Below are 14004 nucleotides of genomic sequence, written 5' to 3'. Positions count from 1 at the left end.
ATGAGCACATGCTGAATCCAGACATAGCAGCCACTGGTGTACTCCGTGTTGTAACCTGTTTTCTTCCCCATCCAACATGAAGTGCAGTACATTTTATGTCCTGATTCCTCCATTAGGACAGTTATCTAGAGACACTGTCCTGGATGTTTGGCCCCCAGGTCTTCTGTATGCTTATCACCCTAATGCCATTAATAATCAAGTTTCTTCATAAGGCTGCCTGTTGCAGAATGTCATCCTCATTGCCCCATTCTGACCCTGTCACATTTTGGTTACCATTCCTTTCAGTTTTTTCTAGCTGTGCACTGTGTGTACAGTACACTTGCAGTCCATTGGTAGGCATATTTTTTTTTCAGATAAGTACCCCCTTGGGAACTTTCCTCTTCTAAATTAATGTTTAAAAAAGTTAAGTTCTTGAAGTGTGGGAATAAAATCCTGCATAAAGTTTTTCACTTTGTGTTTGTTCTGTTTGGGGTCTCAGCATGACATCTCTAATTGTCCTGATTGTGCTAATTTCCAAGTGAAGACCCATAAATGCGGGACAAAGTCCTAACCACTCATATGGAGTCTTCAGTTTTGGTTTCCTCTGTGTCTTCACAAACCCCAGCTTCTATCCATGTTCTGAAAAAATACAATGACAAGAAATTCAAATAAAGACACTGAAGATTTGCTGAAGATGTGGTAGATATCTCGGCCCATGCTAGCAATTCTACTAATGACTCAGGTGAAGCGCCTTTGCAGCACCCTGGTCTTGCAACTTCTAAGCACGAATACTCTGCAACCCACTGGAAGACCACCATTGTTCTAGGCCTACCACTCTCTTCTTCCATGACATCATTGGTTGAGTCTGAAGTCACTGTGCAGACCACAACTTCTGACGTTCATCTTATGGATAAGGGAGATGAATTAACTTCCTCAGCCTTGAAAACCCAGACTGACATTGCAGTCAACTAACAGAGTCCTCTGGTTCCTTTGACAAAACTGACACCACCTAAACTGAAAAGAACTGCCAGCCTTCCTCTTCCATCTCCTCAGCCTTCTGTTTCTTAAGCTCAAACAGAAGCCCGAGACTTCTTGAAAATCACCAAGGAATTCTTGGCCTTCATGAAATCTAGGGAACACCACAACATCCAGACCAGTACCCCTGAAGCCTCCTCATCCAAGAAGTCTAGGGAGGTGGCCTTTCAAGAAGACTCACAATATGGACTCTGACTCAGATGATACCCTATAATCTGCCTGTTCCTGAGAAGACCTCTCTTTACCCTTAACAAAATAAAGGAGGTTTTTAATTGGGAAAGCAAACAATTCTCACAAGCTCAGGCTCACTTTAGGGAGTTGCTGAATTTACCTTTAATTAGAGCACTAGGTATTCCCCAGTGCAAGTGGTGCTTGATAACATTTGACGACATCTCTTTACATCCAGCTTCCCTGCCTCCTGCTCCCAGAAAGACTGGCAAGTTTTAGAGAGCGCTTGACTCGCACAAGCATCTTTACAAAAACCCTAAAGCAGATCCTTCAGTAGTTTCTACTGAGTCCTCTAAAGGGATACAGCTACACACCTCCTGCATAATGAAAGGAACGCAGACATTTTTCAGGCTTGGCAAGAGGGCATGTACCTTAATTACATTTCCAAGAGGGCACAACTACCATTTCCATACGTTTAAGTCCTTTGTGATAATTTGGTTATGAAGGGCTTCTAATACAGAGACTGTTTAACGTCTTGTCTAAGGAAGTTCAGGAGATAGCTAAAGCAGCCTTACAGGTTTGCAGACAATCCTTAAAATGTGGGTATGATGCATTAGGTGCATTATGTAGAGCAGCTGTCACTGCCTCGGTCATTCATAGACATACATGGCTCAGGTCTCTGTCACTTTCAGACCAGGTCAGGGCAGAGTCACTAGATGTTTCTGTAGACAAGGAGCTCCTGTTCAGACCCTCCCCCACCCCACCCCAGCTAAAAAGGTGTTTGAAAAGCTGGACAAAAAAGAAAAATAAATTTAAAACAGTGAAAGTTTTACTTGTCACCTACACCTAGGTATAATAGGAAAGTACAGATGTCCTTCAAGGATGCATCTGCAGTCCTTACAAATGGGTTGTCCTGTCGTCAGGCAGCCCTTCGGTCGGCCGGATTCCAAAGTCTGGGTCTGGCCTCGGCTGGTGTCGCACTTCACCCGACGTCATAGCTGCAGTTATTCGGGTATAAAGGCATCAGCCGACGCCATTTTCCTCAGTCTTTCTTGCCGCGTGGCGCCCGAAGCAGAAGCTGTTCGCAAGTGCCGGTCGGTCAGAACCAGAGATTACTACTACCGAATACTACTACGAAGACTTCTAAAAAGCTAAGTACCCCGTTGGGGACTCTTTCTTGCCTCAGCCAATGTCAGAAAAAGTGAATAACTGTTTAACTTGTGGGAAACAAATACCTCATAAAGATTTCCACTCTTACTGCTTACCCTGTTTAGGCCCAGACCACGACGTAGCAGCTTATCTAGCCTGTGCTTCTTTTAACCGGCGGACGCTTAGACGTTGGTCTGAATTTGCTGAGGAGTTTTTCGGCTCCGATTTTGCTTATATTATGCCGTCGGATCCTCCGACTATGCAAATGTCTAAAAAGCGCAAGGAAAAGGACCGACACTCGCGGTCCGCGGCTTCGGCCGAAACCGCGGTTAAGCCAACCGCGAGTGTCTCGGTTTCGGCTGAAACCGAGCAAGTGGTTCTTCCTTCAGCCGAAAACTTACCTTCTACCGAGGCCTCTTCCAACCTTGTGGAATCGGCTTCAGAAAACCCACCTGCTGTTGCAGTTTCTCAGGAATTATCTGACACTATTCCCTTGGATATTTCAACCCCTGCACGTGGAGCTGCTAGGCCACCTGCAGCCATGTCCATTAAGGCCTTTGCCAGGGATAAAGCAGCTAAAGCTACTAAGACTGTGCCTGCTAAGACCCCCTCTCACAGGCCTAGCTCTAGTTCTCAAATGCTTAGTTTAGCAGAGGATCTCATTTCTTTAATCCGGGGATCCCAACCTCAACCAGACAGGGCCTCTCAGCCACCTCCAGAGAAGAGGCCTAGAGCAGAGCCCCCTCAGCCACTTTCTACAGATGATTCCTCTGATGATTCAGATGATTCGGACCCTCCAGAGGCTCCTTTCTCCCCTTATGAAGACTCTGATGCTGAAGAGTCCATCCCTTCTGCCTCTCCGCCTGAGGAATTTTCCTTTGGGGAAACCTTGCATGCTATGAGGGAACAATTTCAGTGGCAGGGCCGGGATTTTTCAGACTCCAGAAAAAGGCTTAGAACCTTTCTGCATTTACCACAACATAGGCCTTTAGCCATACCTCCAGTTCTTTCTGTTGTAGATGATGCATTTAATGATGCTTGTACTGCTCCTGATTCTCTACTTCCGGCCCCTGCTAAGCTTGATAGATACTACAGGGTCCCGGACACGCATTACCATTTGTATAAGGCTCCTTTTGCAGATCCCGAGACTATCTCCCAAGGACCTAAGGCTGTAGCAGCTACTTCTGATAAGAACCCCCTCCCCTCAGAAAGGGAATCCAGATCCTTAGAGAGATGGGGTAAAAAAGTTTACACTTCTGCTACTCTTTCAGCTAGGGCCTTGAACTGTCAATTTCACATGATCCAGTATCAAGAATTTATGCTAGACCACTTAACCAAAAAACTGTCCTCTGATGAATCATTAGACAAAAAATTTGTTCAGGAAATGGTGCATAACATTCAGCAAGTCAGTAACCATTCCTTAAAATGCAGCTATGATGCACTGGAGGCTTCCTTTAGATCAGCCATGACTGACACAGTTATCAGAGGGCATGCATGGTTAAAAGAGCAGGCCTTACCAGACCATGTCAAGTCCAAACTATTAGATGCTCCTATGGATAAGATCAATTTGTTTGGCTCTCCTGCACAACAGGTGCTGAAGAAGATGGAAGAGAAGGCAAAATCTGTCCAAACAGTAAAAGATTTCTTACAGGTCCAACCGCCAAGGTTTAGCAGGAATTGGCCCTCCAAGAATTGGTCCTTTCCAGACTCATCCAGAGCTCAGAGAGGCAGGAATAGGCGTTCAAGAGGCAGAAACCAATCCAGGGGTGCCTACAGGGGACGCCAGTGGCAGAGTAACAACCAGCGAAGTACAGCCACAGACACAGCCACCACCACAACTACAGGACAATCACAGTGACTTGGCTCTGGCACCGCCTACCAGGGAGCAACTAGAAGCACCTTTAGGCGGGAAGCTAGCCTTATTTTCAATACACTGGCATTACATCACAAGAGACAAGTAGATTTTACAGACAATAGACCAAGGCTACAGGTTTCACTTCCATACTCTACCAGGGAAGAGAGGAATGCCAAACCTACCTCCAAATCAAAAGGCAGAAGCTCTAAAACAAATATCCCAATTATTAAAGATGAGAGCTGTGGAAAAGGTACCATCTATGGAGCAAGGAAAGGGATTTTACTCCAGACTCTTCCTGGTACCAAGAAAAGAGAGCAAATGGAGACCTATTCTCGACCTGTCCGCTTTAAACACATTCCTCATTGTTCCAAAATTCAAAATGCTGACTCTACAGCAGCTTCTTCCCATGCTGGGCAAGGAGTCTTGGCTGGTAACTCTAGATCTCAAGGAGGCATACCTGCACGTCCCCATACGACCAAATTGCAGAAGATACCTCAGATTTCTTGCAGGATCAGAGCATTATCAATTCTCAGCATTGCCCTTTGGCTTATCTACTGCGCCCAGAGTGTTCACGAAATGCCTGGCATCAGTAATTGCTCATTGCAGGCTTCAGGGAATCCAAATCTACCCCTACCTGGACGACTGCCTGATACAAGCGGACAACAAAAACAAGCTAGCAGAAGACTTGCAAAGGGTCATTTACCTGCTACAAGCCCTGGGATATACAGTCAATATAAAAAAGTCAAGGCTGATACCATCCCAAAGAATAACCTTTTTGGGTGCAGAGTTGGACACATCAAAACAAATGGCATTCCTAACAGTAGAAAAATAGGAGCAGCTACCTCTCTACTTCTTGGCATTAACAAAGCAGAACCATCTGACAGCAAGAAAAGTACTGCAAGCCTTGGGCTTCATGGCATCCTGCATAATATTGGTTCCTCATGCCAGACTGCATATGAGAAAACTACAGTGGTACCTAAGGAATTTATGGTCTCAACACAAGCACAGCTTAGAAACCCAGATTCCAGTTATTCCATGCCTGAAGCAAGAATTCCTATGGTGGGCTCAGGCTTGTCAATCAAACACAGGATTGCCCTTCCACAGTACTCAACCAAGCCAAACCATCACGACGGACGCCTCAGACCTCGGTTGGGGGGCCCACATGCTGGACAAGTGCATACAAGGCTTATGGACTCAAGACCAGCTGCACCTACACATAAATCTAAAGGAAATGCTGGCAGTAAAACTGGCAATTCAGGCATTCAGACCATTTCTCCAACAAGGTCAATTGATGATAAGGACAGACAACACCACAGTTATGTGGTACATCAACAAACAGGGAGGCACACATTCGTATCCTCTTTGCCGGATGGCACTGGACCTCTGGAATGTGGCCCTGAGCTACAACATTCAGTTAAAAGCAATTTTTGTACCAGGAAAAGAAAACATTCTAGCAGACATATTAAGCAGGACTACCACGGATGCCCACGAATGGATGCTGCATCCGGACATCTTCAAAACCATTACAAGAAAATGGGGGCTCCCAGAAATAGACTTATTTGCATCCCCACGCAATCACCAGCTAAAGAAATTCTGCACAAGGACGTACCACCCACTTGCTTGGAAGGTGGACTCCCTATCTTTCAGTTGGAAAAACCTGACAGCATATGCATTCCCACCACTTCTTTGATGCACAAGGTGCTATTGAAGATCAGAGGACCGTCCAAGGATTATTCTGATAGCTCCAGACTGGCCAAGGCAACATTGGTACCCATTACTGAGGAGCATGTCTCGGGAACAAATATGGCCACTACCCCTGGTTCCCTTGCTGTTAACACAGAACAACTACAACAACCTGCATCCAAACCTGAGAACTCTGCAGCTGACTGCCTGGAACATTGCATAAGACCAATTAACCCAAATTTATCCCAAAGGGTTAAAGACATTATCCTTGAGGCTCGCAGACCCTCAACAAGAAAAAATTATTCAGCAAAATGGAAAAGATATCTCATTTGGAGTACTGCAAAAGGAGAAGATGTGTCACTGGTAAACATAGCCAACATCCTGGAATACTTGGCAGAGCTCTTCCACACAGGCCTGTCCTATTCCTCCATCAAGATTCATGCATCAGCTATTTCAGCAGAATACGACTTGGATCCTCCTGTCTTCTCACATCCTCTGCTCAGACAGTTTCTGAGAGGAATTAAAAATGTAAAACCTCCTAGGAAGCCACCATTGCCAGCATGGGACTTGAACTTCGTGCTAGAAAAATTGACACTTCCTCCTTTCGAACCAGCAGCAACAGCAGAATTACAATACTTATCATGGAAGACTGCTTTCCTGCTGGCAATCACTTCAGCAAGAAGGGTATCTGAACTTCAGGCATTAATGGCAGTACAACCCTTCCTGATCTTCCATCAAGATAGTGTCCATGAGAACAAATCCTACCTTTATGCCTAAGGTGGTCTCCAGAGTTTCTTTAAATCAGGCTATCCACCTACCTACATTCTTCCCCAACCCACAGAACAGGGGAGAAAGACTGCTGCATACCTTGGATGTACATAGACAATTACGCTACTACCTGGACAGGACCAAGGGCAATAGAAAAACTGACCAGCTACTGGTAGCATATGCAACAGGAAGGGAAGGACAAGCAATTTCAAAACAGACAATCTCCAAGTGGATAGGAAATTGCATTAGATTTTGTTACTCCTACCATGGAAAGAAAACTCCAGAAAACATCAGGCTTCACTCTACAAGGGCTACAGCCACTACCACAGCCTTCTTACGAGGAGTGGCTACCAAGGACATTTTAGAGGCTGCTACTTGGAGCTCCGTGCATACATTTGCCAAGCATTATAATTTACCTTTATACTCTAGATCCCGAGCAGGTTTTGCCACTGCTGTTTTGCAAGGGATCCTAACTACACCATAACTTTATTTTTCCTCCTCCCCAGTTTGGCTATGGTATTCTACCCATTTGTAAGGACTGCAGATGCATCCTTGAAGGACATAGTACAGTTTTGTACCTACCATAAATGTAGATGTCTGATAGGAATGCATCTGCAGTCAGGATTACCCACCCTTCCCTCTGTGGTACTCCTAGGGTATTTGCCCATCTTATAGCTAGCTGGGGAATCTATTATGGTGTATTTGTTTGTATATATGTACATACATGCTTATTTTTTGTGTTTGCTCTCTACTATTTGGAATCATTGGCATTTATCCAAATTTAGCCTTCCAAGAGGGCACCTGGCATCTGGGGCAAGAAACACTGAGGAAAATGGCGTCGGCTGATGCCTTTATACCCGAATAACTGCAGCTATGACGTTGGGTGAAGTGCGACACCAGCCGAGGCCAGACCCAGACTTTGGAATCCGGCCGACCGAAGGGCTGCCTGACTACAGGACAACCCATTTGTAAGGACTGCAGATGCATTCCTATCGGACATCTACATTTATGGTAGGTACAAAACTGTACTTTGTGTAAAATATTACCATGACAGTAGATGTTCCCCTCTTCACTGTTTAAATATCAGGAGACCTTCCGCTCAGGGCAGCCTGACGTTCAGCCAGTGTGCCATAGCGTTATGATCCTGAATGCACCATACATGTCGCACACATGCTCCTTGCACAGGACATAAGTCATAAGTGATTTATGGATGCAGTTACCCAAGACTTTTTTGCTGCCAGTCAGAACGCTATTGCTTATTGGTCTAAACGCCTTGTTGCTGTGCTGAATACCTAGCCTTTTATGGGGTTTTTTTTTTGTTTTTTGTTTTTTTTTTTGGCTTCCCTAAAGTTTGTCAACCAAGAAGGGAAAATATCTGTGTGGGAGGCAGATTCCCCATAAGAATCATCGCAAACTGTGGTGTTTCTTTTGTTTGGGTGCTTCCCACGACCATACCTCTTGCGGTATCTTTAAGGCGTTTGTGTCCAAGATACTCACAGTTTGCCTTCCCTGGCCATTTATCTTGAAAGACAACAGCCTAAACACTTAGATCAGGGTGACATGGTGGGATCCATTAACCCCAAGATGCTCCCACTAGGTAAGAAGGCCAAGAAGTCTCGGTGGGATTCTTTAGCTGTTCAGCCTCCACTGTATGTCCCTCTAGAAGCAGGTAATAGCTCTGTAGGCAGTTCAGTATCTACATTGGATTCCTCTGCTGCAACCCCATCACAGACTGGCGTGGATATGTCTTTTCGCAAGTTCTCTCAGGCTGTTGATTATTTCTGAAGGTCCTAGAGGAATTCCACTTATATTGGTCAGGAAGAAGATTCCAGGCAGTCTTACTGAGTCTCATCAAGGGTCAGAATCTCTGGTATTTGTTAGGGCTGACATCCCTTCCAAGAAAAGACTAAGCAAGTTTTGATCCGTCCTAAGTATCCACAGAGGGGAGTGGTAAGAGTTTACTCAGGGTTGTTTCCTGCCGTAATGGCCCTGAAGCAAAGCTTCCTCAAAGGGTTTTAGTGCCCACTCCTCCTTGAACCTCTACCCATTCTAAACAGCCTAGGGAACCAGATTCCTTGGGTGAGGATTCAGTCTGATGAAGGGTCCTTGTCCTATTCATCTTGGATGTGTTTGCCTTTGGCTTATGGTTCTGATGAGGAGGAGTCTTAGTTCCAAGTCTCCTTTTGAGGAAGGATGGAATACTTTGTGGGATTATGTGCTTTACCATTTGGTTGGTCAACTGCTCCAAGAGTTTTCAGCAACTGCTTTGTGATAGCTCATTTGACAAACCCTATGGATTCACATTTACCCTTACCTGGATGACTGTCTCATCCAGGAAAAATCCACAGAATAGAAACTATTTACAGGTCACAGTGGACTGCTTTAAGAAGATGAATCTTACCCTAAAACCTCCACGTCTCAAACTCTTCCACTGATAAAGATCATCTTTCTTGGAGCCCTCATAGCGACTGTGCAGCAAAAAGACCACATTAAAAAAAAATATTTCCTGACAAATTAACATGATCAGCTTGCTGCCAAAGCAACAAATTTCAGCAAGAGAGTTTCTCAGGATCTTTGGGTACATGGCTTGTTGTATACTCATGATCCCTCTTGCAAAGCTAGACATGAGAGAGCCGCAGTGGTTCTAAACAACTCCTGGGAACATCATTCTCCACCACTGGAAACACTCTTTCCTCTCCTTCTGTGCCTAAAAAAAGGCAGAATCCAGATGCAAATTTTTCTCTGACAGAGGCAGACAAGAACATCACTACATACAGTTCAGATACAGCCTGGAGGGCTTACCTGCAGACCAAGAATGTGCAGGGTATCTGGACCCCAGATCAGATGAGCCTATATATCAACCAAAAAGATTTGTTAGCCGTCCACATAGCCATTTTACCTAACACTACTCCTCTTACTTCTCCTCCTACTTGTACTTTTATCCTATTATAGCAGAAGCTTTAAGATATAGCCTGTTTGTATTAAGTAAGATGCTTTGAATCTGATTTAACTCTAGTCATGACTACTATTGATTATGTACCTTAATTTTTATTGATCTTATTCACCATTTTTTATTATTATTACCAATTTTTATTACAAATTTTTTCTTTTCTTTGTATTCTATGTGTTTATTATTATCGTGTCTCTTTGTTATGTTTTATGTGGAGCTTTTCTCCCCGGGCCTCTACTGAAAATGGAAATATATCCAGCTAGACTAGCCCGGTCAACAAATGTAAAATAAATAAAAATGAAAGCCTTTAAACGGAGTTCAACACTAGGAACTTTACAGACTTGGACAGACAACATCACAGCTTTGTGGTATATAAACAAGGGGGCATCCTCTTCTCCTTGTGCACTCTTGCTGTGAAGCTTTGGCTGTCAGCAGAAGACCTGAAGCCGACTGCTATAGCATCCTGTATTCTGAGACAGAATGATATCCCAGCAGACTCCTAAAACAGAGATATTCTGGACCCATCGAATTGGTGCTCCTGGACTTTTCTCCCACCAAAACAGGCAAATTCAGAAGTTCCGCTCTAGGGCTCAGCAGGCAGTGAAATGAAAAATACATGCATCCTTGTTTAAATGGACCAACCTGTTTCTGTATGCTTTTCTACCCTTACCTAGAGTTCCAGGGTACTGATAAGTCAGGACAGACAAAGCATGAATCTCATTGCCGCATACTGGCCATGACAGCACTGGTTTTCCCCTCCTTTTTGACCCTCACTGAAGGAAAATTGCTCTCTTTCCCACAGGAGGTAGACCTCCATAGCCAGGTCAAGGGCACAGTATTCCATCCTCACCTGGCCACACTCTGTTTAGACAGCCTGTTGGATTGCAGTTTAACACCAAAAAATCTTAACCACTCCTTTGGGGGGTGCTAACTATCCTTAAGAAGACAAAGAAATCCATCACCAGAAAGTGAGAGTCCCCATCTGGTACCATAGAAAGAAAACCAGCCCTCCTCAGACGGACATCATTTCAGTCCTGCAATACCTTTCAGGTCTTTTCAGCCAGTGCCTTTCTTATTATCTTAAAGTGCATGCTTCTGTCATCTCAGCTTGCCTGCCATCCCACCTGAAGATATTTCTAAAAGGGGTCAGTCACTTGAGGCCCCCAAGGAGCCCAGTTCCTACCTAGGATCTCGGTTACGTGCTAGAAAAACTCACCCTGCCTGCCTTTGAACCAGTAGCATCTGCCCCGTTAGATGTTCACATGGAAGACCACCTCAGTAATGTCATCAGTTCTACAAGAAAGGTATCCAAGCTACAAACTCATATGTGCAAAGAGCTTTTTACAGGGATAGGGTAACCCTTATACCTAATCTATTTTTCATGCTCAAAGTGGTATCTCTAAACCAGACTGTCCATCTGCCAGTTTTCATTCCAAACGCTCTGAAAAAAGCAAAACCAATCCTTCATTCCTTGGATGTACAAAGACAAATTGGGTGTTATTCAGATGGGACAAAAACCCCAAAGAGAGCAGAGCGACATTTAATGGGTTTCACAGAGGGGAAGAGTGTAATCCTGTCTCCAAACCATATCCAAATGGATTGCCAGTTGCATTAAGTTCTGTTACACTCACTATGGCATACTTTTTTCCTGGTTATGTCAAAGCCATTTCCACCAGACACAAGGCAGCTGCCCCTGCCTTCTTCAAAGGAGTTCCTACCTAGGCCACCCTAGAAGCTGCCACCTGGAACTCTGTGCACACCTTTACAAAACACTACTAATTAGGCATCACCTCTAGAGTTAGTGCAGAGGTTGCTACAGCCACCCTTCCACTATCTTTGGAAGTCCTTCCAAAAATTAGTGCTGCAACATTGACTACAAAGAACATAGTACAGTTATGTCACACTTGCCATAATTATAGAAGTTCATATAGATCAGTGTTGCAGTACAAGCTTCCACCTTCCAACCTCTCTATCTGCTGACCCTTTCCTTTTCCCCTTGCTGGGTACAAGTGAGAGAGGAGAATCCTGCAGATATATTTTTCATCATCACCTCTCCTCCTCACTTGTGTATTACTACCCTTCCTATCCCATACATCTTTGAACTTATACTTTCATTGGGCATCAGAATGTTTGTATACTGCTTAGGCATCCAGACGACTAGGGATAATGTAAAGACTTTGGAAATGGGTTGGTCTCAAGCTTCAGCATGACAGGAGGACCCAAGAATCAGTAATGCAACATTGAGCTACTTGGAACATCTACAGTTATGGCAAGTGTGACACAACTATGCTTACTTACTAGCCTTCTCTTTTTGCATTCAAATACAGTACCCTTAAAATTGTTGTCATGGAAAACTAACTTTTTCCACTGCTGTTACATCAGAAAGAAGTGTCAGAACTTCAAGCATAGTCATCCGTCACCCCCTTACTTGTTTTTTTATGAGAATATAGTTATTTTATATACCAATCCATCCTTTTTGCCCAGGGTTGCTTCAGTCTCATTTGAATCAGTCCATTTACTTGCCTGTGTTCTTTCTGAATTTTAATAAAAAGGTTGAATATATGCTTCATTGTTTAGTTGTGCATAGACAGCTCAGGTTCTATTTGGACAGAATCAAAAGTTTCAAAAAGTCTGACCGTTTTGTATCCTTTTCAAAGGCACAATTTGCTAAAGCGGTTTCCAAAGTGGCCCTGTCCAGATGGCTTTCTAATTGTATTTCTTTTGCATACTTGAAAAGAATGTCTTTGTGTGAAACCTAGAGGTCATTCCATGAGTGCAGTAGCTACTTTAACCATCTTTTTCTTACAGGCTTCCATTGATGATATTGGTACTGCTGCTACTTGGTCTAACACTCGTACCTTTATATCCCATTACAAACTTGACATTTCTTGGTTCTACCATATTGAAGAATGTTCTTTCCTAGGGCCAGAGTGGGATTTTACTAGTTCTGGACTATGTCCCACAGGTTGAGACCAAATGGAAAAGAGTGTTGGAAAAAAAAGTTATGCACTTACTGTAATGATCTGTGTTGTCTTCTGTCCATCTCAACCATCCCTCCCCCAAATTGTCACTATTTAGTGCATGCTCCCAATTGGAAAAGGTTTGTAACAGACAGATGTAATAGAAAGGTGCCCCTTAAGAAAGCCTTTGAAAGCTTGGCCTGCGTAAGGGTGTCCACTCGTGTTGCTGTCTCTTCCCTGCCTTCATATTCATCATCCTGATTTTGTTTGTTATATTTCAGGGGACTGTTATGGGGCAAACTGTATCTAAGGAGAAATTGCTAGAGCAGAGTATTATGGGTAGATGAGGTGGAGCTCTTGGCATAAAGATTCTGAAAAAGCCAGTATCTGATCAAAGTCTGGTACGATAACCCACAGGCTGACATAGATGGAATAAGACAACACAGCTCTTTCATTACGGTAAGTATATAACTTTTGTTTCATACATTGCAGGCTCTGAAAAATGAAACCCGAGTTATTCATATGGTATTGTGTAAATGCACAACTCTCAAAATTGGAGTTTACAGAGTAGTTGCAAGATGTTAATTGGGAATAAAATGTTCATGTTTTGTTTTTCAGGCAGCTGCACTGTGAGATGGGAAAACAAAACCATGTATTGCATTGTTACAGTCTTTGGTCTTGCAATTTAAGATGTCAAGAGCTGTCGTACTTAAGTCGACAAAAGATCCTCCACTTTTTCCACATGCATTTCAAGCCAGAATGTGTATTACTAATTCTTTGAACTCACTTATCAGTTTAGTGTTGTCTTGTCCACATTTGTTTCTGTTACTTCAAAGTCACGTGTTGAGAAAATGTTTTAGGGATACATTTCATTTGCAGGAGATACCAAAGGATATTTTCAAGGGCTAAAGCATACAATAACATTCATTTATTTATTCTGTTTTACTAATTTTGTACATTAGGTTCTGTATTTTGTACAAAGGCAGTAGCACTGAAGCTTTAGCATTTCTCATTGTGTTGTTAATGCAGCGTAACAGAAATGTTACCCAATCATTTTAGAGCTTGTTGAACATTTAATAAATGTTAAAATAATGTTGTGTTTACTGATTAACTAAAGAAAATCACAGTTTTTCAAATGTTTGTCTTGCTTTTACATGCCTTAATACAATTAGTTTTTCCAAGAAAGCTTGCTTTCTGTTTTGCTAGGATATCACTCCATTAATAAAGCTTGATATCTCTAACATTGGGGACACTCATGGATGGGCTCTGTGATTGGGTTTATGCTGTCCTCCAATTGCATTTTGACTTTTTGTTTTTCATAAGTTCAGTAATTGAGGATCACAGTGTCATGTTGTAAGCTGGATAAGCTGCACAAGTCTGTCTAACCTGCAAGTTGTTCTTGCAACTTGCACAGTTATGCGCTCTCTTTTTTTCTGTCACAGTAAATTATAACACTG

The 14004-nt window shown here is 43.3% G+C and overlaps 1 protein-coding gene across 4 annotated transcripts in view; it reads left to right on the top strand.

Annotated features, from left to right (window-relative positions):
• Positions 1-13640, top strand: part of DYNLT1 (dynein light chain Tctex-type 1) — a 599949-nt gene extending 586309 nt beyond the window's left edge. For all 4 annotated transcript variants that reach the window (XM_044061985.1, XM_044061983.1, XM_044061984.1 and 1 more), the window contains exon 5: positions 13166-13640. In XM_044061985.1, coding sequence (XP_043917920.1) covers positions 13166-13236 — 71 coding nt within the window. In that variant the 3' untranslated portion in view covers positions 13237-13640. The remainder of the gene's footprint in view (positions 1-13165) is intronic.
• The last annotated feature ends 364 nt before the right edge of the window (positions 13641-14004 follow it).

Source organism: Protopterus annectens, chromosome 1.part0 (assembly GCF_019279795.1).
Source record: "Protopterus annectens isolate FY-2018-M chromosome 1.part0, PAN1.0, whole genome shotgun sequence".
Lineage (NCBI taxonomy): Eukaryota > Metazoa > Chordata > Ceratodontiformes > Protopteridae > Protopterus > Protopterus annectens.
Note: the sequence above shows the minus strand (reverse complement) of the source record. Positions and strands in the feature narration are given on the sequence as shown.